This window comes from Poecilia reticulata, chromosome 22 (genome assembly GCF_904066995.2).
Source record: "Poecilia reticulata chromosome 22, P_reticulata-male-v2, whole genome shotgun sequence".
NCBI classification, from domain to species: domain Eukaryota; kingdom Metazoa; phylum Chordata; class Actinopteri; order Cyprinodontiformes; family Poeciliidae; genus Poecilia; species Poecilia reticulata.
The window spans coordinates 2,341,915-2,366,251 of NC_088851.1; the positions used below are offsets into that span (position 1 = coordinate 2,341,915).

Here is a 24,337-nt window from a genome sequence, read left to right on the forward strand (position 1 = left end):
CATATTTTATTACCCCTTAGATTTGTTTCATAACAAATATAAAAACAAGGTACATAAAACCTGAAATTAATAATCTCAGTGAAATCTCTTTGTCACATAATTATGCTTTCAACTCAGTATTGGATTGTGAGGCAGTATTCTTGCTGCTGCCATGTTACTCTTTTATTCAATATGTTATTATGTCCTTTAGAAGCTTGAAGGAGAACATCTTGTAGCAGCAGGGTAAAATAGCTTGATTTTATTTTCCAGTTGTTGCCATGGTGATTCAAGATCTCAAGGCTTCACCACGATGGATTTGTATAGCCCTCATGCTCACTCTGAACTTAAAAATATTCAGAATTCTTAAACCACATTGAAGTCAGTGTTGTACAACCAGATACTATTCTTTCCAATTCAGAGCAGTGTTAATTTTGACAACACATTTTATTTAGTTAGTTATATTCTTAGTCTTTTGCCTAAAATGTAATTTAGTTTTAGTCACAATTCAGTTCAATCTAATTATCATCGTTAGAAAAGGTATCGTCATCGTTAACAAAATGAACACAGATTCAGAGTAAGGGGATTCAGTAAACCCAGACATTATGGAAGCTCCTTTCTGAATTCTACTCACCTCCCAAATGCAAATTCAAGAGAACACCGTCAAGAATTTGTATCTTCACAAGTTGTGCTCCATTTATTTCCTTATCTGTCTTCAGGAGATTCCACTGTCAGAAATCCTGTCTCTGGAGCCAGCTCAGAACTTCTCTCTGCTTCCAGAAGCAGCCAACCCTCACTGTTTTGAAATCACTACAGCAATGTTGGTTTACTATGTTGGAGAGAACCTGTTGAGAGGCGAATCATCCATGACTGGCAGTAGCATCCTGGTGAGAGACTGATTTGAATTCTATTTGACGTGGAATGATGTAAAATTGGCTTTCAGTGCATGAGAGCCTAATCCACCCACACTGGTGTTTAAATGATTCATCAGAGCAGAACTTTGAGTAGATTGTATTATGAGCTTGCCTTCTTCATCCTTTTGCGTAGAAGCAAATGTATTTTCTCAATCCCAGCATGGTTGGTGTTGGTTACAATCTGCGTTGTTTACTGCCAATGAATCCCAGCGTTTCAGTAATAATTGAAAGTAATTCTATGTAGAAAGTCATTTGGTTGTTATTAGCACTTTAGAATCTTCATAGAAAAAGACAAATGCAATAGCTGCATTTCTATTAACAACAACTGGTTTGCAAGCGTCATCAGAATTCGCCTTTTACAGACGATGTGGTTCTGTGGCTTCATCACACCATGATCCACAGCTTTCACTGGAGCCGTTTGCAGATGTGTGATGATCAGGATCTCCAAATCTAAGGCCGTGGTCTTGAGACAGCGAAGGGTTGAGTGCCTTCTCCGGTTCGGGGAAGAGATCCTGCCCCAAGTGGAGGAGTTTAAGGGTCCCATGGTCTTGTTCACAAGTTCTCCTCACAAGTGGGAGGAGATCCAGAGGGAGACCCAGGACATGCTGGAGAGACAACATTTCTCTGCTGGCCTCAGCATGAGATTCGCCTGGATGAGCTGGACAATTAGCTGTTGAGAGAGAAGTCTGGGCCTCTGCTAACCTGCTGCCCCCGTGACCTGACCCCAGATTAAGTGGAAGAAGATGGATAGATTAAAAAATAATAATAATAATTTAAACTATTTCATTTCCACAAACTGGTTTCAGGTCAGTGGAGTTGGGCAGGATGTGGCTCGGATGTGGGAAATGGCCATCCAGCATGCTCTTATGCCAGCCGTCTCCACAGGAATTTGCCACAATTCCCACCGAAGTGGGCACAGTAAGACACTGATCGACACAAAACCAGCTCACCTGCATGTATTTTATGAATTAAAAATGTACAAGACTAAATGATTATGAACTTTGTTAAACAACCAATGCTGAAAGCTTTAAGACTCATGTCCTTGTTAAGGTAAAATATTAACTGTTGCACAATCTCAGATAAAGGACAGCGTAGGACAGGATACCTTCAGTGAATCATTATTTCAGTAACAAAACTAGCCAAGATACTTAGTAACAGGTGTGAGACTCTAAATTTACCCTCATCGTTTCTTCATGATTTTGAAGATATGGAAAAAAATACAGCAAAGAACTGACATCAGTGAAACAGTTGTTGTCTTTCATCATCACTCTGAAAAGGTCGTTTTGACCAGCTAAGAATCCGTCAGTCTACAGTGACAGTGTGTCCAGCAGAGCTCACGCTATGCAACATTCACTTAAACCTCAACATATGGACAAGTAAGAAAAACAAACCAATACATAAATATCTCTAACAAAAACAAATACATTTGAGTCAGATAGAAAAGCCAGTGCATAATGCACAGTGCTCCTTTTGTTGATATCATCTAGGTTAAGTTCACGTTCACCACCTCAACCCAACATTTCTTATCAGTAACAACGCTGCTTGCAGCACTCTGAACCCCATCATGGTTACCAGCTGAGTGTATTTAGAACATTAAGAGTCAGTCCAACTGGTAGAACACACTGAAGACAAGAAAAGCAGGAATTTTTGACACTTAACTAATAGCTTTGAAATATTCCGACTGTAAATACTAATATTGTGATGATGATTTGTTTGCAGTATGTCGTATCACTCTAACCACAACCTGAGTTATAGGCTGCTGCGACCTTAACAGAGCTGTGTGTGAAAGAAAACTCACAAACACAAGGGCTAAAGTATTAGCCATAATGTCTCTAAAAGTGGAACAGGAAGACATTTAGATAAAAACATTGCTTCTGAAAACTAATCACTTGAGAATTGAAGATATGTTGTTTGCACTGCAAATTCGTGTATTGTTCACTACTTAGGTTTTTAAAATAAATAATCAGGTGGAGTTTTTTGGGAAAACTAAAACGACAGCCACAATTTGTGTCACTTAAAGGTAAAAGTGAAGAGAAACTGTACATTTTTGGGAAATTTTTTGGACGTTCTGATTTCTGGCCTGAAGTCATTTTAAATTAGTTTGATTTTACATTTTTACATTTAGCTTTAAAAAACTGAAAATCTAAATAATTTGTTTTGAAACCAGAGTAAACAAAGGACTCTTCATGTGAATGCATCTGAAGTAAAATATTGTAGCATTGAAGAATATGCACAAATAGAAAATCATCTCCGTGGTAAATGACTTGGATACAACTGTTCTTGTTCAAGCTGAATCCCTCTGCAGGGTCTTTGCTCTCCTTAGACTGACAATGCCCACTCAAAGCCCATCAGAGATATTTAAAGCTTCGGTGACGTCAAACTGTTCATGACTAATCCTTCCAAAGAGTCAGACCGAGGTTGCTTGTTGAACTAAAACAGTCGTCTACAGGCTTCAGGTGTATGATTTAAATATATTAAAATATTGATTTAACATCAGATCACTGCCAGAGGAAATGAGAAATGACAGTTTTAACGTTTAAGGGATGAGTTACATGGTCATTCTTCCCTTTTTGACTGATAAGTTGCACTAAGAACTGAATTTTCTTTAATAATGAGTCAGTGTGACAGTTTGGCTCCATTTCTGTTCTGATCATCTTTGTTTCTGATCAACAGAGGAAATTTCCATCAGTATTTCAGTCTCCAACTGTCAGATCCAGGAAAATGTGGTAAGAAGACTCACTCACACACACACACACACACACACACACACACACACACACGCACACACACATGCACACACGCGCACACACACACACGCACACACACACCCAACCCCCACACACACGCAGACGCATACACACACAGGCATTTGCAAGGTTACAAGTTGATGGATTTGAATCAATTATGCTTTTTGCTTCCACTGACACTTTTCAGATTTTTGCCGTTGTGTCAGGATGGGTTTATGTAACTGAAATGTATATTAAAAGAAAAAAGCTTGCAAGCTGCCAAGAACATCATGTCATGTTTCCATGCAGACATGCACCCTTACCATCTCCAAGGTGAGCAAGTATCAAGCACATCAAATGGAGATTACTGTGATTACTCACTCAGCTACATGGTTTCCATAGAGACTATGGTAATTAGACCACAAACTATGAGGAGGAGGACGAGGTTTATAATATTGTATTCCTGTCGTCTTTGCCTGAGGTGTGATATTAGGCTTTCTGTGAACGGGGGATGAAATGACAGCGATTACGGACAGCAGAAGCAGGAAATATTTTCTAGTTTCAGACTCGAAGCTGATATTGATCTGTGATGCTGTGTTGTGACCATCTGTAAGGCACAGCGCTGTCTCCGGGCTCCAGTCCAGTCCTGGATTCATTCCTAAATCCAGGAATTTCTCTTTATTTGAAGCAACTTTTTCTTAATTTGCTAACACGTGAAATTGTTGAACTTCTTAAAATCTGAGTCAAGTTTGGTGATGTTGTCATTGCAGCTCAGAGGTCTGACCTAATATCACAAAACAGTATGGATTCCTCACAATACACAGAACACATCTAAAATCCTTTCTGCCATTCTGCTCCGTGCTCAGATGCAAAGGCAAATAGCGTCTGAGATTCTGATCATTCTTCCATCAGTAGGACCAAAGCAACAGTGACCAGTTTACAAAATGATCTGCCAAACACATGAGTAAATGAAAGCAGCCGGTACAGAACGACTGGAGCAAAGTACCAACATGGGAGCAGTGTTCGGTATTCTGCTGTCAGGCTTTCTCATAGGTTTAACATAAATATAATACAAAATCAGGTGGATCTTTGTTAAATGATCAGTAATTATAGCATTATGTGTGACATAACAACCAGTTCAAATGAACTGACACTGAGCTCCATGTCTGAGGACGAGCAATTAGAACTGAAGCCAGATTAGCAGCAATTAAACAAACGGATCCCATGGTAACCGTCCAAACCACTGGAACCCCAGTGACCCCACCCTGTCCTCTCCAACACCCCCACCTGGTAAACAACATGTGACTCTGGTTTTTGGTTTGATTGATTTTCTGCCAGTTTCACATGTATATACATAGTTTTGTCGATTTAAGATTGTTCTGGAAGATTTGAAGTATTGACACCGGACTCACTAATGTTGTCATATTTCTTTAGTTTTTCTATATCTGCGTATGTATAAGCGCAATGGTTTCTTTAGACAAATTATATTTACTTTTTTTGTCTTTTTGCTTTATTCTTATTGATACTTATTGGTTGTTATTGATAGTTACTGTTAATGTTATATTAACAAATTTGCCAATTTTGAAATCTGTCTCATTTATGTTTTTTATGGCTTTTGCAGTACAGATGTAGATTAAATTGGTTTAGAGAAATGAAAGTTTAATCAACACTTTGCTGCTGTCCAACCTGCTACTGATCTTGTATTCATACGTTTTTCTCCAGGACATCAATTCAGTTTATCAGATTTTTCCAGATGAAGTTCTTGGCTCTGGACAGTTTGGTATTGTTTATGGAGGTGAGTTACACATTCATCCAAACCCTTGCTGTTATTATGTAAGGTGTATTTTTCAAGTAATTGTTTACACTGCGAAGAAGTAGCTTAATCAAATTTGTTTGGATCTCCTTCTGTTACAGCTAACTGTTTGTAAAATTAATAGAGCATTTTAAATGATTAAATATATTAAAAATCAACTGCTTAAAAAATACCAAAATTTACTTGACATACTGTATAAGTTTTTTTTTGGAAGTTAGCTGTCTGTATGAATGCGAAGCTTTCAGTGAAAAAAAGACAGAAAGAAAGAAGAAAAGAAAAAATAAAACCATACTGTAACAAGTGTAGTGCACTGCATGCAACGCGGCTCTGCCCTGCTTCACTCCTAACAATCTCACATCCCAGAAGATTTGCACTTGACTAACCCTGCGATTACAGCAAGTGACAAAAGGGAGCTGGAAGATGTTTAGCTCAAAACAGGACAGAGAGCAGAGGTCTTTAGGTTAAACTGTCAGATTACAATAATATGTCAGGTTTACTTCACTGAAAAGTTTAATTAGAGTCAGTTAATCAGGTTATATCGGACTGGACACAAGGTTGGGTCAGGTTGGATTTTCTGTCAGATCTAAATTAATTTGGAGGAGAAAATATGATGTTTTCAGAGTTTTTGTTGTTTTTAATGTTTTTTGAAAATGTGATATCACAACACTGGGTGCATTATATGGCAGAATTTTGCATAAATTATTGATAGTCATTGTCTGAATAACAACTGAACATCTGCATGTTTAATTCGCCTCATTGATTGATTATCACGAGGCGAATTATGAATATCATTGGTAGACATGTTACAATGGTTCACATCATGATGCCAGATATTCCAGTTCTCACCCACACTTGGAAGCCCAATGGGTGTTGCTGGCCTCTCATGTATTGTTTGAAATTGTAAAAACAAAGTTTGGTCACTGGGCATTGAGCTCTGATTATCATCATAATGTAGGGAACATGATTGCACTTGTACTGTTACAATTTATCTATTTAGACCACACTTAACTTTATGCACTTTCAGTGCAGCATGGACTGCCATGCTGTCCCAACTCTGTAATATTACAACACATAAAACATACCCCATTTTTCAAGCTTGCACCAACTGACATTGTAATAATTACTCTAAAATTGAAAATTAGGTTTTGCTTCTTTTTGATTAATCTGGTACAGTGACTCACAGAGATCTCAGAGATCTTGCTCAGTCGAGGTTTTTTGAGTTGTGACCATATTTGGAGAATTTAATTCCAAATTTCATACCATAAGCTTTCCACGACTGAACAATAAGGTTCAGTATCTAAGTCTGGGTGACAAACAAAAAAAAAGGATTTTGTAACATTACAACACTGGGTCTTACAGTGCTATCATATAAAATGCTAAATGAATTGTTCATCCATGTGTTAAGTGTTGCCCATGTTGGGTGTTCACAGTGCTTAACGTGGGCAGGTTATTGGCATGAATTAGCTATTATTACAGTCTGTAGGCTAGACAGGTGACTAACTTACCCTGTTTAATGCCACCTACTCATGTAGTGAAATCTGATTTTATCCTTGATAACAGTTGTTTCCCTAGTAACAGAAAAATTATTTATAAATTTGATGATACTTTGTGAAACACAGGAGAAATAATTCACCCAACAAAGTACTTTCCATGATCTGACAAACACTCTTTTTTTTGTTGTTGTTTTTGGTTGACTAACTAACTGAACCTGTTTGACCCGTAGAAAGTAAAAGTGAAATCCCTAGAGGCTATGTTGTGTATGACTGAACATTATCTCACCTTTAGAGATATATGGGAGGATTTTCCTTAAACTATTATTATACATCGAAGGTAAAATTTATTCATACCCTTGGCCAATTTAAATTTTTAAATATTCCATTCAACCACAAAGTTTGGTTCTGATTGGAAAAGAGACAAGCACCTCTCAAAAGATAATAAAGTGATGTGAAACACTGTTTAACCGTTGTTTCGTTAAAGAGCTCATGTCAGTTGCTTGCTGAGCATCACTGAAGGTCGAAAACTAAAATCTCCCCTAGTGTCATTCTAACCTTCTCTATATGTTATATTTCTACACTCCTAGTATTGGCCAACAAAACTGAAAGTGCTTCATTTCTGTTTAATTGTTTACAAAAGTTATTGTTATATTTGTTACAGGTAAACATCGGAAGTCTGGTCGAGATGTTGCCATCAAAATAATTGATAAACTTCGTTTCCCTACTAAGCAGGAGAGCCAACTGCGCAATGAGGTGGCCATCCTGCAGGTAACCTCACAAACACACGATGGCTGTTCAGACCTGGCACTGACATCTGCCCTGGTAATCACTGGAACTGGTCAAAATCTGTCTTCATTATCATTAGCGGTCTGGCTACATATAAATAAGTAGCTCCTTCAAAATCTTTGTCAAGGAAGGAGACTCGGTTAAAACACAGCAACACCTGTCCAGGACTTCTTTAGAGAAAAAAGAGCATAACATAAAGGTGATGGCAGCAATAACTGAAGATAACGCATAAATGGAAAATAGTAAATGAATCACCAACATATCTTTTTCCTCCAATTTATTCTCCTGTTTACTTTATCAATAGTAAATAAAATGCTGGGTCCTTTATTTGACAGGTAAATATCTCAATTAAAACACACTCTTAAGATTTAAAACTTTCATTGGTCTTCCATCAACCAGCAAATTCAAGTTTATGTGCTTTATCGAGTTCCTTGGAACTCAATAACCTACCATGACCTATGTGGGAAGGGCCACAGCATGGTGCAGCATTTACTGACGTGGAGAGTGTGGATCTTTTGGTGCAGTTGCATGATAAGATCTTTTTGGGTAAAACGAAGCAGGCACAGGACCTATACGGCAGGGCTGGGTGATGTGGCTGAAAAACATATCATGATATAAGTATTTTATAAATACTGCCAAACTGGTGGTGGTGAACTTTCCTCTTTTATTCACACTTTCCTCTTAAACTGTCTGTATTATCTGAACTCCACAGACTCCACACACGCTGCCCACTGCTGGCTGAGGTTTCGTAGCTGAGTGTCCCGACTGCCTATATTTCTCATTCTATATTCCTTCATTTTCCACAATCTGCAGGGGAACTAGCAAGCTTGATGAGCTGGTTGGGTGTCTAGCTCCGTTTCCACCAAGGCAACCACCACACAACTGTTGGTGCTGCGCCGACAGAGGCAGTCATGCTTTGTCATACTGTTTGTGCTGACTTTAAACATTAACACCTTGTTGTCACATTACAAAACAGTTCAATGGGACTGCAGTTTCCTGCTGAGTAGCTTTCCTTGCATGTCAGTGAGCATATACAGTCTTAGAAACTTACCTTTGCATTTCTGGTGGACGTCCACTTTGAATACACATAGACCACTGAGGAGTTAAACATGCTAAAGCATGGCGGCACATCATGAAACTGGTAGTGCTCATGTTACTCAGCAGGTTTTGCTAGCTTAGCAAAGGATGAGTTAGTGGATGCCACCAACCTTTAGCTGGCAGTGAGAGGTTGAGCGATTAAAGCCTTTCCTCTGCCTACCTGCCCCAGAATGCTGTGGTTCTACATCTGAGTTCAATCAACATTCTGACATATTTTCTGTTGATCAATATTGTTTTATAAACCAGCCCTACCATAGATCATGGCACCTGTCATCTCTAAAGAGACGTTTAGTCAACATGCTTTATGCGCTGCCGGTCAGTGTGAGCATGATGGGATCATGGCCTGTTAGTCAGAATAGTCAGTCCTGTTTCAAATTCAGACTTAGAGCATTGTGGATCAGCAGCCAATAAGGACAAGACTAATGCTCCATAAATCATCACCATGAAAAGGAACCAGCAAAACATTCCTATGAAAGTTTGGTGCAAGCTCCATAAACCCAGGAAACTTTCCCATTCCATCATGCATTATTACTGTTTCATAAACATGTATATACATGTATGGTGAAGAAACTATTGGTGTAAACTCTCATTTGAAGGTGAAACATTGATGATTGTTATTGCCCAAGTGGAGATGAATCTAATCTGTCTTCTTTTTCATCAGAGTTTGCACCACCCAGGCGTGGTCAACTTAGAGTGCATGTTTGAGACGCCGGAGCGAGTGTTTGTGGTGATGGAGAAGCTCCATGGAGACATGCTTGAGATGATCCTGTCCAGTGAGAAAGGTCGGTTACCGGAGAGAATCACCAAGTTCTTGGTCACACAGGTAATACTATACTATCATCAGCATTACCCATAATCATGAGCTTGAAGTTACTTAACTAAACTTTATGAAATAAAAACAGTCTTTTCAACTTCAGTATTAGCAAATCCACAAACCAACAGGAGGATTTCTTGAGTATTTCTAACGCAAACAGACCGAGGATGTGCTATGAGCCTTTGGGCTGAAAGCAGCACTGACTCCACTGAGCTCTGAACCAGTCGGTATTATTACAGGCAGTCCATGCAGCAAGGTGGAGCTAGCACAAGTTGAAAGTGTTGAAATCTGTCTGCGGTGCGCTGACGCTGACAGCCAATAGAGGCAGGTATGATAATGCTCCAGATAGAGCAAAAGGCAAACAGTCAGTGTGGAAACAGCTTTTCCACAACGCCCACTCTACTGTCTGCGTTGTGTGCTGTCACAATGTCCTCCTCCTTTTTAGCTCCAGAGGTAAACCTGCAGATTTCTGGGGGAGGTTTGGCAACATTTGGTCTGAAAGCCACATCATCCTGACCAAGAATAAAAATGATTATTTTTTACAGAAATCTGTCTCACATTAGGTTATTTAACATTGTTTTCTCCATCGACTTTATTTGGAACAGAAAGATGTTAGAAAGTCAGCCTTTTGTCTGTCATCACACAACATATAAGCAGTGGAGATGTTCACAGTTAAAGCCTCTGTGGACAGGATTTATGAATTTTATGGATACAATCTGCTTTGTGAATTTGATGCAAAAATAAAGCAAACACTGGCAGAAAAGCCGGTTGAGATGGCTCTGGTTCTGGAGTTCCCTCAGAGTCTTCCTGCTGGTTCTTGTGATGCTCTTTCTCTGTGTTCTGCTTCCTCATCAGATCCTGGTGGCTCTGCGGCATCTCCACTTCAAGAACATCGTCCACTGTGATCTGAAGCCTGAAAATGTGCTTCTGGCTTCTGCAGACTCTTTTCCTCAGGTAATCTGTGTTCATACATGAGTACAAATTATGGTTGGGCTGTTTTAACCTTAACTAAATTAGCTAAATTAAATACAGTTTTACAGTCTTAATATGACATAGAAAATACATGAAGACAACAATAAATAACGCCAATCCACCATCTTTGTTTTGCAAGTTTAGAGATGGTGCATAGCTATTTATTCAAAGTGTCTTCTTGTTGTGATTTGGCATTATTATTTTTTATTTCTAAGTTATTTTCTTAGCTTCTTTAGCTTCAGAAGACGTCTTCAGTTTTGGTCTTTATGTTTCCTGAGAAAGAAATCCTTCTTATTTAAAGGACTCATGAAAACAGGCATATATTGTAAAATGTTGAGAGGAAATGCTTCTTGCCCTCGTTTAACTGAATGTTTCTTTCACAATAGCTACACCGAATAACGTCCCGCAAACATTTCTGAAAGTCTAAGAATTTTTTCTTAAACCAGGTCAGTGCCAGAAAAACAACCTGTTTTTCAAGTTTGTATTTTGATGGGTTAAAGTCTTAAATAAATACTTTATGTGCATATGGAAGCTTGTCCAGAAGTCCAGGCTTCATGTCATACCACTGTATTTGGGACAGAGACTGGAAAATACCGATTGTGCCCAGTCACTCGCCAGCAGGGAAGGGAATTGCTGAGCAGTGGGAATTGCTGAGCAGTGCTCAACTCTAAGTTGAGCAGTTTTGTAAAACCACCCTCCTCTCATTTGTGCTGTTGCAGGTAAAACTTTGTGACTTTGGATTTGCTCGGATCATTGGTGAGAAGTCCTTCCGGCGCTCAGTGGTTGGCACACCAGCATACCTTGCTCCTGAAGTCCTGAGAAACAAAGGCTACAATCGTTCTCTGGACATGTGGTCGGTCGGAGTCATCATCTACGTCAGGTAAGCGTCAGAAAAATGACACGTGATCAATGGTCGAATTCATGTTTGGGTTCAGAAACATGCATATCTACAGAAAGAAAATGTTTCTCATCATAGCAATATTTTGCATTGTAACTATATTGTGTATCTGCAGTTTAAGTGGGACATTCCCTTTCAATGAAGATGAAGATATTAATGATCAAATCCAGAATGCTGCCTTTATGTACCCTCCACACCCGTGGAAGAAAGTCTCCCAGGAAGGTATGTGGTCCTGCAGAACCTCTGTAGTGGTTTAGGCTGGATGTCAGGTTCACCATACCGTCCATCCATCCATCCATCCATTTTCTTTACACTCTTGTCCCTCAATGGGGTCGGGAGGGTTGCTGGTGCCTATCTTCAGCTAACGTCCCGGGCGAGAGGCGGGGTCACCCTGGACAGGTCGCCGGTCTGTTGCAGGGCAACACAGAGACACGGTTCACCATACCACTGTTTATTTTCCATAAAATTTTCAGTAAAAAAAAAAAAGAAAACAAAACCTGAGCTCATTGGAGCCAGATCCGAAAGAAAGGTGACATAACATCAGAATAAAAACTGAGAAAATCAGAAGTATGAAATAATAATTCTGATTTAGGCAGATTTTAACTTCAGACAGGGAGAAAAAAAATCATGAATAAATCTATAAAATGTATGAGATTTAATCACAGAAAATATTTAAGATTTTCATCACATTTTAATTGTTTTAGATGTATTTGTTATCACACCTAAAAGCTGAAGAATGTAACTTTTATCAAAAATTTATTTTATGCATGTTTATTGAAACTGTCATATTGTAAGGGGTTGTTATGAGACAGATAATCTGTGAAAAGATCAATCTCCTTCACCTCACCTCTGATCTGCTATAGCAGTCTGAAGAAACAAACCACGCCCACCAAAAACAACCAATCAGAGCAAGGAGGAGGGCCTTAGCGCTGTCAATCACCTCATGTACTCTAAATGTGGCATTGTAGGAGAAACAACTCATCGTCACAAGAAAACTGCTTATCTATTATCATCATAGGCTATGCTAACTGGCCTTTAGCATTCACAACATGCTATGCTAGCTGCAGGGCAGCAGAGAGCAAGAAGGGAAAGAGGAGAGAGGGATGAGCAGCGCCACACAGAGGGTGATTGGCAACACTACAACCTGCCTCCTGTCTTTGATCGATTGTTTCTGCACTTGGAGCAAACAGAGGAGCTCAATTTTTTTCACAGATTATACTGTCATGACAAAGTGACAGTTTCAACAAATGTATATAAAAAAATGATAAAAGTTTCATACTTCAGCTTTAACCCACCAGTTGTTATAGCAACATGCTAGCAGACTACCAAAAGAGAAAAAAACTGCAGTCATGTTCTTGGACACTCTTTACAGCCTCGCCCTGCTATTGTTCACCATGTCTGTAGAGTCTGCTGCAGCCTCTCCGGGCGGCTCGGTGACTCATGTCGATGTCTCTACATGTGTCCACGCTGTCTGTTAACTAAAGTTGTCAAGTTGACACTGAGACTGTTTTATCAGTGACTCACTCGCTCCTCAGCCAGAAACCCCGAGCACTTCTCCATCCTCCCCCTCATCCTGACAGAGTGACTTAAGGTGCTGTTTAGAAGTAAATGCAGGCAATGCTCCTCCAGATTAAATGGATCTGCGTGTCCAAATATCAGGTTAAAGAAAGACTCCTGCCCACACAACAGTATAACTTATAGACGGAAATAAAAGAAGGTGAATGTTAAACTTTTTGTATAATTAAATGAAATAAATTTTAGGTCAGTTACCTGCATGCAGAGCCTATTGAATAAGTCAGGATTTCATTATGGGTATTAGTTTCAGCATTTTGACACATTAACTCAACCTTTCAATTGTAAAATACCTGGTAAAAATACAAAATAAATCATTTAACCATCAAATTCAAGAAGAAGACCCTTTCATAAAGTTTCTTGTCATAAATATAGAAACATCAGAATTAAAGAAGAGTAATAATTCTGTACATATTGGCATTCAGTGATCTGGAGGCGACAGATATTCAGCTCTAAACCTCCACCGCCGGATCCTTCCTCTACAGAAACGTTGGAGTCATCATTGTTTCCTGAACAACAGGCCTCATTAAACAGTGTTGCAGTCCTTCAGTAGAAGCACATCCATCTTCTTCATTGCTCCATCTGAGCTTCTTCCTCCAAACTGCAGATACATTTTGCAAATCTGTGCTGAAATCCTCACAACTTCCTTGTGTATTCAGCCTTAGTTGTTTAAGGTTTGACTTACCCTGATTATGTCACAACATGGTGCCGGTGTTTGACCCAGTTCCCACAGACAAAAACAGCAACACTCTGCATTTATAGTATTCTGTGAGAAATGTTTATTAAAAGCTCCTGTGTACACAGAAAGAAAGTGCAGTAATTTATCTTTTTAAATCATGTCAGTGGTTTTATCATTTCAGACACTTTAAAACTGTTAATATGTCATGATAGTATATGAGAGAAAGATAACTTATGAAAAATGTCATGGTCCTCCTCCTCCCTGTGGTTCTACTGTCATCTTCAGGAATACACTGCTCCTGGTCAGAAACAACCAATCAGAGTCAGGAGGAGGGTGTTAGTGATGTCAATCCTGCTTGTGTACGCTCTATTATTATTTAAGTTGTTCATTTTCTTTCTAAAGTGTTTCAATGCAAAGCAAAGCATTTGAAACAGAAACTTTACAATCACTGGAAAACGTGCAAACAATTGTTCTCTTGCTCTGGATTTACTAATTGTGGATCATATAGACTGCAGCTTGTTTGTCTTGCTTTGTAAATGAACTTCTTATTTGACACAGCGAAGGAAAACACTCCAGCTGGAGACAAAAAACTGACCACCATCTTTACTTTGGTTCTGTTGCTTACTTCCCCTCCTTGCAGCAATCGACCTGATCAACAACCTCCTGCAGGTGAAGATGAGGAAGAGGTACAGTGTGGACAAAACTCTCAGTCACCCCTGGTTACAGGTAGGAAACACATTTCAAAACTTTTACAGTGATCATTTAACAAAAAAAATGGATGGGGTTATTATTGTTCTGTGTTTTTTGTTTGGGTGTTACTGTGTGTTTATGGGTGAGTTTGATTATATGTAACTTGCTATATTGTTTCAACTTGTTGAATTAAAAACTTCTAAAGACAATAGCTGAACTGTACAGTGAAATAAATTGGTACTACACTGAGTTTACAACACACTGTTGTGCTGTTTAAACTAAACAGCAAAGCTTTTATGAAACATTTTTCTAATAACATGTCCAGTTTTCATGACCACAGAAGAAGAGCTGCTCTGCATAATGCAGAACAATAAGAATAATCAACTAGTGGACAGTTTGTGTGTCTGTTTTCATTTTCATGATGAGGATTGTATAATTGTGTGTGTTTTGGTGATATAAATACAAATTACACTTGTCCGCAATGTTTGTGCATTATTTAGTGTTATCTTTATTTATTTATTTCTATTTGATGTTTTTAAAAAGTATGCAGTTGATAATGTGATGTAATTTTTTTAGATATATTATAGAAAATCAGATCATTAAGCTTTTACATGAAAACAGTTCATGTCATATTCAAAGAAAAACACCCAGAGGCAGTTTTAATATGTAAACATATTTTTATATTTTTATAAAAGTCACATATTTTAGCTACAAAGTGAAAGCTCTGACTGAAGGAGAAAAGACCAATGAGTCAGCTCATCTTGAATTGAGACCTCATAGCTAACAACAACGGCCGCTTAGCTGTTAACTTAAACCACAAAACGGTCATCCATTAATATCCCAGATAGTCCAGCAGGCCTGTTATGTGTCAGTTATGACTTTATTGTTGTTTTTTTTCCTTTGATATTCTGAAATATTTATTTCTAACTCACAGAAGTGTGGAAATGACACTTTAAGCTGAACAACTTTATCTGTATAAAATGAACTCATCTTCCTCTCTGATATTATCAAAAAGCAGTGAACAGTCTCTACCCACTGAATGTTTACCGAAACTCATCAAAGTGCATACTTCATCTTTCCATCTCATCACATTCACTACTATTTCCTCTAATACACAAAAATATAGATTTTTATTCCACCCATTGTTATTTTAATTGCACTATGACAAAAGATCAAATTAGTTTCAAATCATTTAATCTTAAGGTGTTTTTTTTTTTTTCTCTCTGTCTAGGATTATCAGATGTGGCTGGACCTGAGGAATTTAGAGGGTCGAATGAACGAGCGGTACATCACCCACGAGAGCGATGACCTTCGTTGGCTCCATCACGCTCAGCTCAGCGGCCTTGATTACCCCTCGAATTTCATGAATGGTCCTCTGAACGACGTTGATCCAGGGATGGAGCGCTACCATGAGCAGGAGGAGGAGCTGGAGACCCTCAGTGAGAGGGTCAGTGAACTCTGAGGACAGTGTCGCAAAGTAACACAAACCAGAAGAAGGAAGTCTGAACTTTTTCTGGAGGAGCAGTATTGAACATTTACAAATATTTTTCAAGCAGTTATTACATTTCATTTCATTCAAATCGGCTTCTTTTCTATGAAAACAGCTGCAGGTTTACTAATCTGCACACCGGCAGTGTGCGCTGACACCTCCAAGTTAAATGTTCCTGTTCCTGTCAAACACTGACTGGAGGCTTTCTGTGTGGAGTTTGCATGTCTTTCTTGTAGCTTTTCTCATATCGGGATTTTTGCTTCTGCCTACATTCCTAAAACATACATGTTGGTCTTATTAGAGATGATAAACTGAAGCATTAGCATGCTTCTGTTTCTGGTTTCCCCCATGGCTCATAAAAAGTTCAGGTTCCAATCGGCTGTGACCCTTTGAAGGAGGCAACTCATTAGAATTGAAGGTCTCATGATTAGGTGTGAGTACCGATAAATTCAAAATAAAAATTATGACAGATATACCTTTTTTATATCTTTTCTGTTAACCGTAAGGCGGAGCAATGAATAAGAAATTGGAAGTGCATGACCTCAAGCTTCTCAACATATCGGACTGAAAAAAAATCTCCCTTACAGATTTCTGTTTATTGTCACTCTTAAATGTTTCTGTGAGCTTTTTCTTTTTGCAACCCATCCTGTCATGATCTGAACATATTCAAGAACAGATCAAACATTTTTATTGTTTTTTTGTTTTTTTTCAGTCCGGGTTCCAAAACAATTTCTAAGGGTGCGTTCACACCGGTCCTGTCCAGTCCACTTTAATCAAACTCCAGTCTTGTTTAGAAAGTCTGGTTCATTTGCGGAGGTGTGAATGCAAAATAAAACTGATGTAGACCAAAAAAGCAAACTCTACCGAAGTCTTGAATCAGTTGCAGTGAACTCTGGTGAGGTTTGAATGCACATGTGAATGTCCAAAGAAGCAGATTTTAGCACATGGGATTCTGGGTAAAGACAACCAAAACAAACTCTAGTCTAGCGATAAAGAGAAATCCTACAAACATTGAAATCTGATGGCACTCCATTGTGGTTTACATTTCCTGAACAAGTACGTTGTACTCATAAGTTTTCCTTCAGCCGTTCTTGGTGTAGCGCCACCATAGGTGAGGAGTTGAACAGGTTTTTCAAAGGGTTTAGTTGGTTTGACACGGTGCAGTGTGAAAGCAAACCACACCAGCTGGAAATGGAACAAATGCAGCAATTTTGGTCCCCAATCAAGTTTACCAGACTGTCGGGTGTGAAAACACCCTAAGGCTTTGTGACTCCAGCGGACTATAGTGAGAGACAATATGCACAGAGAAAACACCTCCAAGAGCAAACCTCCAACTCATCCAGGAGATCTCTGTCTTCCCTGAACAATATGCTAATCAGGGTTTTCAAAGTACGGCAGAGCTAGTTGCCTGTCAGACGGCAAATCGACAACCTCCAAGTTCCCACCACCACCAACTACATTGTTGCTATTATTTCTGTTGTTTTTTTTTTCTGTTGCTATACTTGATGTTCCATTCATAGATGTTTACTCTGCACTTTGAAAAGCCCTGATGTAAAGTATTACAGGTGTGACTAGTCTAGTTAATCCAGCATGTACAGCAGCAAGTCCAACTCTAATGGTTCAAAGAGACAACAAAACGAAAGGAATATTTTTCAGTTGCCAAGTTAAACATAAACAGCTAAAACCAGTTGTGAGGCTGTTGTTCTCCCTCAATCTGATTTGCTTGTTAAATCAGGGTACTTTTATGTGGTCGTTCACATTTCCAAATATTATGTAACTTGTGTGTGACCTCCTGTGTGAACTACAAATGATCTGACAGTGTCCCGCATGAACAGTAGAGGGCGCAAGGTCGTGTATGTAGTGAGCGTGCTCAGAGTTTTGTCATAAAAAAAGAAGTAGTCAGCGTTAGCTGAAGTAAACATGGATGCTAATGGTGGAGCGTACCTTATAATTTTAAAGTTGTTATCTAACTGGAGCAGCAGATTAACAACTTAACCCTCATCACGGTCCACCATGGTTGTTGTTTTTCTTCCTGCTATCAGGATACAGAATAGTGACGTTTGTCGAGTATCAATGACGTCCAGCTGGGATGAATGTGACCTGCCGTACAGACTCAGGTCACATATGAAAAGAGGGAATACGTATCAGATTTAGAACCACATATTCAAGTGGCCTGGGTCGCATTAAAACAAAAAACGACCTGAGTTGTTCAGACTGTCATGAAAAGACCAGGTACAGGTCGCACTACAGTAAAAAAAAAATAAAAAAATTGGATTTGAGTCACTTCAAGCTTCTGTGTGAACGCAGCCATAGAGAGTTTCAACAGTTTACGTAAACAAATATATTTTTTTATAAAAGTCACATTCTGCAGCTTTAATCTCTGCTGTCTCCAGCCTGCGTCAGTCGGTGTGTGTGACAGCACCACCGTGGCTCGTCACTGCCTCGCAGTGATGTGTAAATTTAGCAATTTTGACCATAAAAATGTTTATTTATAAATTCTAATATCTATCAAGTTGACAATTTTCTTTGATCATTTTCAGTGTTTTACATGACATGATGTCATGATGCGCTGCCTCGTCTGCCTCTCCAGACATCTGGACAACACACTTTTTTTCATCTAAGAATAGAGAAAGTGACTTTAGCTGCTTTCTTCTGCAGTGCCTCTTTTTGAACTTTAACCTTACACAGGCTCCATAGAAGTCAGTCTAAAAGCAGCGTAACAGGATGCCTTTCCATTCATCTCTTATTGTACTCCAACAGATCTATATGATAAGACTAGGTTAGATGCAAAGGAAGAAATCAGCTGTGACTGTGAGCTCTGAACTGACTTGAACTCCAGGTTATGTTGTTTCAGATTTTTCTACAATGTAAAGCTGCTTTGAGGTTGAAGAAAAAGTTAGTGTCTACACTGACTGCACATCACTGCGTCACTGCCGTCTTTGTGCAGTTAACAGAGTTCACTGCAGATAATGTAATAGTAGATTTACACAACTGCTCCTGTGACCTGAAGGCAACCAGACTCTGTTTTGCACAGACTTGCCGTCAGTCGTCTGTTGGAGAAAATCGACAGAGCCCTCTGGTGGCTGGTGTGAAAAAATTAAATTGAACAAACGAGTGAAGTTACTGTAAGGGAGGGCTTTTAACCAGAGACGTTTCCTGACCAGAGCTTTGTGTTATTCTGATGTCAGAGTTAACACTCTGCTGAAAATGATAATCACTCAGTTTCAATCAGTTTGAGATCAAAGAGCAAGATCAAAAAATGGACAGATGATTTTGGTGAGAGTCCATTACTATAAGGGCAGAAACATGGTTTAGAGACCAAGTGGTTCATGTTTGCAATAGGCAGGACTGTTTTAAGTTCTGTGAAATTTATTTCAGAATTATTTATGGATTGAATAAACCACAGCAACTGGTTTCAAAAGTTGCACTTTCTGGTTGACATTTTTAAGTGTAAAAAAGTATTTTATTTAGTCTATATCTTACACGGCATTTGTTTACCACTGATAGTAATTATTTCCACAGCTAAAGAGTAACCAAAAATACTGCGTTAGAACAATCAATCTCCCTTCATTTGCTGGGTTCATGTGGCTGCATCAGATGATTGTTTAAATGTCAGTCGGTGGTCTTATCAGACTTCACCCCTCTGACCTCCCACCACTGTCCACCAACCCCACCTCTACAACCCTGCAAGGATAAGGATATGTATGGATGGATGGATGGATGGATGGATGGATGGATGGATGGATGGATGGATGGATGGATGGATGGATGGATGGATGGATGGATGGATGGATGGATGGATGGATGGATGGATGGATGGATGGATGGATGGATGGATGGATGGATGGATGGATGGATCTTTGAGTTTTCAAGTGGAGTCCTAAACACTAGTTGCTCTGTAAATAATTGGTTTACATTTCAGTTTTTCTTTTTTTGCCAGTTGCTGTTAACTGAAGCTTCTTAAGGTTCATGTTTCTCCTTGTTTGGTGAACTGATCAATGACTCTCGAAATGCCTTTATTCATAACTGTGAATTAATTTGCTGTTTGAAGAAATGCTCAGTGTCATGCTTATTTTTATGATTATAAAAACATTTTCATATCTGAGACTCAAAACCGTCCAGAGTGTACTCCACCCCTCTCCCTTATTCATGCCCACCTCTTCCCAGGCAACAGGATTGATGGATGTTTTTCTGCAACTGGAAAATAACAGTATTTACTGTTAACTCTTTCATTTCACATTAAAAAAGACAACACAATGTCTCTATCATAAACTATGTCAACATGCTGCTTATAACTCTTAAAATGTGTTTGTGGAATGATGATTGATTATTTTAAATGGGTTTTTTTGCAGTGTGTTTTTTAAATTCGCTGCAATTTATTATATTGAACTTCATTTTATTTGTTTATGTTACAAAATTAAAATGATGACAAAGTTAATTGTGGTCATTAGTATATGTTTTATATAAGGACACTCAAAAACACCCCATTGCTACATAACTGTGCTGTCACATCTTTGCTAACCTGAATATTAGAGTGCTGTCAGAGTATTTGTTCTCCTGCATTTTTCTTTTGTTTTTGCTTTTTTCATGCCTAAATGTTTTGCTACCAGACAATAATAACTAAAGATAACATACTTTACTGTCCTGGTTTGGGGTTTGTTGTTGTCTGTGTGATATGTTCCTTTCCACTGAGCTGCAGCTTCCACCTCTAGGGGTTAAATCAATCAGACTACACCTGCTGCACCCTCTCAGTCTCTGCTACCTCAGGTTTATTCCAAGTCTTCTGTGATTATTTTTTAAATATGTTTTCCCCTCAAATAACTACCTGTGTTTTTTCTATTTACTCCATCATCCATTCAAAGTCACCGATAAAAAATAAAAAAAATCAGAGCAACCATCAGGAATACTACCAACAATGTCCTCTCCTGGATGACTCAGTGGTTCTTCACGGCAGTCCTTTTCCTCCTTCCTGTCAGCTCACCTGCACTTCCTTTCCACCCTCCAACGCCCAGTGGATTCCTGCTAACTCCTCAGGAAAAGAGCAGAATGGTAAATGAACTGAACTTAAAGCACTGTCATTGTCTAGAGTTGTTCTATAGCCACATTATTACTAAAGTTCAGATAAGTTTGATTTTGTGTGTGTGTTGTGTAGAGGTTAGTATTGATGTCATCAACCCCTGCAGGTACAACACGACTATCTCAGCTGTTTATTTAATGTAATTTATTGAAATTTCTAAGAATATTTTACAAATAATAGTATTCATAGAAACCTATCAATAACCTGAATATTACTTTTGGGCAACACTGAGAGAGGCATTTATGTGAAGAAACTGTTCAGTTTGTTGATTCAAAAATGCAAACAAAAGCTTTTTTTCTTTTTTCTTTTTTTTTTACTTAAATCAGTTTATGGAATTATGAAATACTTAAACATTTGTGAGAACCTACTTCCAGTGAAACACCTGGTCACAGTATTCCAACACCACTGCTGTTGTGTTCTCCATTAACTCACGGTCAAATGATGACCTGCACCTCAACCATCAGCCACTGCAGACAGACGACAGCAGCAGCCACTCCCCACATGGCTGCAAAGATCAGGCGGGTTTGGAAAAAAAGAATAAAAGCCGTTCATGTCCATCATTAAATGTCAGAACGTTCAATTAAACCCAAGGATTCTTAAAGTGTTTCTTCATAAAATTTCAATAAAACCGTCTCCAACAATTAGTCAGACTAAAGATGACTACAATTATTTTATTTCTGACTCCTTAAAAGTGATGTAATTGCAGACAGGAGTAATTAAAATATGTTGTATTGAGCTTCCAAGAGTATTTAAATGCAGACGCATCATTCATTTACTAACTAGAAGTCCTGAATGGAAAGTTTTAAGTGTAGCTTTAATCAAATAGACATCACACAATATTTCTACTGTAAATGAAAAACTTGTAAATGAAGATGTATCCTTAACAGTAACAAATTCCTGTCTATTATTCTCAGTCCTGTCTTATGTGACCTTTATATATATATATATATATATATATATATATATATATATATATATAGTTTTTTAGTGTTCTTCGTTTAATCTGTTAGGATCCACATTGTTTCAGTGGTTCACACAACACAGGATTTACATTAGTAAACAACAAAACAACAGTAAAACAGTAAAAAGATAAAAACAACCTGCAGGTAAATCATTCAGCAGATGAAGATGCTCACACTGAGCTGCCGGTGACTTCCATCTGCCTCCTCTCTCCCTCTGCATCACTTTTCTGACTCTGCGCTCCTTTCTGCATATGTTTCCAAAATGCTTTGTCTGCCTGGTGGCTTCATGGCAAACAGGAGATCTACAGGAAGTCACTGTGGTAATGTAGAAATTTAAAATCATTCATTTTCAGGCATCTTTGTAAATGTATTTATTTATTTATTGCATGTTATTGTTCTCAAAATTCACTATTACAAAAGCAGAAATAATTCATCGTTTCCCGACATGAAATAATTGCTGCTTTTACGGATGAGTTATTTCTTTATTTTTACACTGCCACTAGATGGCGCCACATGAGAGCCAACTAAGGTTTGAGACTGTTGCTTCAGTTGCTTCTGATGAATGTGTGCGTGATTTTGCGTGTGTTTGCGTGTGTTTTATCCTTTTTTGAAGCATGTGCATATTTTTGTGTTTTTGTGCCTTCCAGAGCGCTTTGTGTCAGGTTTGTGTTGCTTATTCCTGTCTTTGTCGTGTACATTGTCATGTGGATCCCTGTGTGGAGATTTTCTGTGTTGTTTTGTTGTTGTGTGTTTGTTGCCACCGAAAGCGCCTCCCAACACCTACCGCAGTGCTTGTTGGGACACCGGGGGCCACATGAGCACGAACACACACATTTAAGAAACAGCAGACAACAAAAACAAACAAGCCTCCCTATATGCCAATTAAAAAACACAGAGATGGAAGGAGAGAAGGAGGCGGCTTTAAGACAAAAACAGAAATATTTTTTTAGAGACTGCGAGAAGCTAATTACAGGCAAACGACAATTAACAGTCTGAAATCCTCCAACTATTTGATCAGAAACATGAAATGACAAACTGTACAACGTGTAAAATCCAACTGCGAGCAGCTAATTCAGGTTTTCTTCTGCTGCAAAGCACACATTGTTACCTGGGCTTCATGCTTTCACATACACACACACACACACACACCCACACACACACAAACACGCACATGCACACACATGCACACAAACCAAGGCAGTGAAACCTGTCACGTGTGTAAATGAGCTGTCAAGTCAGAGCAGCTGCAGAAAAACTGAACTGAATCCTCTTTGTCTTGTTCTGCAGGGACGGTGTGTGTCTGCAGATCCACCAACATGTTACATGACACGCTGCATTGCTTTTGTTTTTATATTTGTCAGCTAAACAAGTCAATTCATTAGAATTTTAAATCAGTTTCCTGGGATCAGCTCTTTATTGTTTGCTAATGTTCTGTTCTGGCAGGATGAACACAGCTGATACTTATTATTTTATCCTGATTATCTTTACTAATATTTGGAAATTAACTGGATTTTACCACAATAAATGATCAACAGTAAAACATCTAAAGCAATTATTATGTGTTGAATGCATATTATTCTTTCAAGTAATTGTTTGTTACATTACATTTTTGTGTAATATTAACCTCACTTTACATTTAGGAGTTTTACCTGTTATTAGGCAAACATTTTAGGACATTAAAGCACTATAATAATTATTGACTGTTCTTCTTCAGTGACCCACATTTCAGGGTTTTTTTTAACAGAAATACAATATTCCATGTCTTACGTGTTTCCAGCAGAATCCAGCTCTGTCTGTTGTGTCGGCCCGTTTGTTTCTCCTGTTTTCTTGCAGGAGAAAGAAGCTTCAGTCTGTTCGCTCGGCGGGAAACAGTCTTTGTGTTTCGATTCTCTTTAACAATCCGTTTGCTGTAGCAGCCACCAAACAATGAGGAAAAGCCACATACAGCAGCTTGTCAGATGTTTGATTGCATGGTGGATGAATCCAGGAGCCTAAAATAAACAAAGAGAAACTTCAGGTGGGACAAAACAAGATCCGTAAAGCTTCATCACAGAGAAAGATCCCATAGACTGGCCAGGAAATCACATTTCCTGTCAAATAGACATGGAAAATTCACTGCAGACGGAAGTTAAGCTCTGTATACTGATTTAATAAATGAAAATAATACTGGAAAGTCCATTTATTTGGTGAAATAAATGGACTTTGTGAAACACATTATACACATAAATTTGACAGCCTTTATTTCTGTTCATTTAGATTATTTATGAACAGTTCATGTGCATTTATTATCACATTTAAAATTTGGATATTACATGAGGCAACTAAAGAAAACATTTTTTAAAACAGAAATGTGGATTTAATAAAACATAAATGTAATA

General features: G+C 38.4%; 1 protein-coding gene across 2 annotated transcripts in view; it reads left to right on the forward strand.

Annotated features, from left to right (window-relative positions):
* Positions 1 to 20,559, forward strand: part of prkd1 (protein kinase D1) — a 37,630-nt gene extending 17,071 nt beyond the window's left edge. For both annotated transcript variants that reach the window (XM_008398674.3, XM_008398673.3), the window contains exons 11-21: positions 696 to 863; positions 1,697 to 1,808; positions 3,564 to 3,616; positions 5,339 to 5,411; positions 7,584 to 7,690; positions 9,468 to 9,629; positions 10,476 to 10,574; positions 11,312 to 11,472; positions 11,606 to 11,712; positions 14,382 to 14,467; positions 15,663 to 20,559. In XM_008398674.3, the coding sequence (XP_008396896.1) occupies positions 696 to 863; positions 1,697 to 1,808; positions 3,564 to 3,616; positions 5,339 to 5,411; positions 7,584 to 7,690; positions 9,468 to 9,629; positions 10,476 to 10,574; positions 11,312 to 11,472; positions 11,606 to 11,712; positions 14,382 to 14,467; positions 15,663 to 15,893 (1,359 nt within the window). In that variant the 3' untranslated portion in view covers positions 15,894 to 20,559. The remainder of the gene's footprint in view (positions 1 to 695; positions 864 to 1,696; positions 1,809 to 3,563; positions 3,617 to 5,338; positions 5,412 to 7,583; positions 7,691 to 9,467; positions 9,630 to 10,475; positions 10,575 to 11,311; positions 11,473 to 11,605; positions 11,713 to 14,381; positions 14,468 to 15,662) is intronic.
* The last annotated feature ends 3,778 nt before the right edge of the window (positions 20,560 to 24,337 follow it).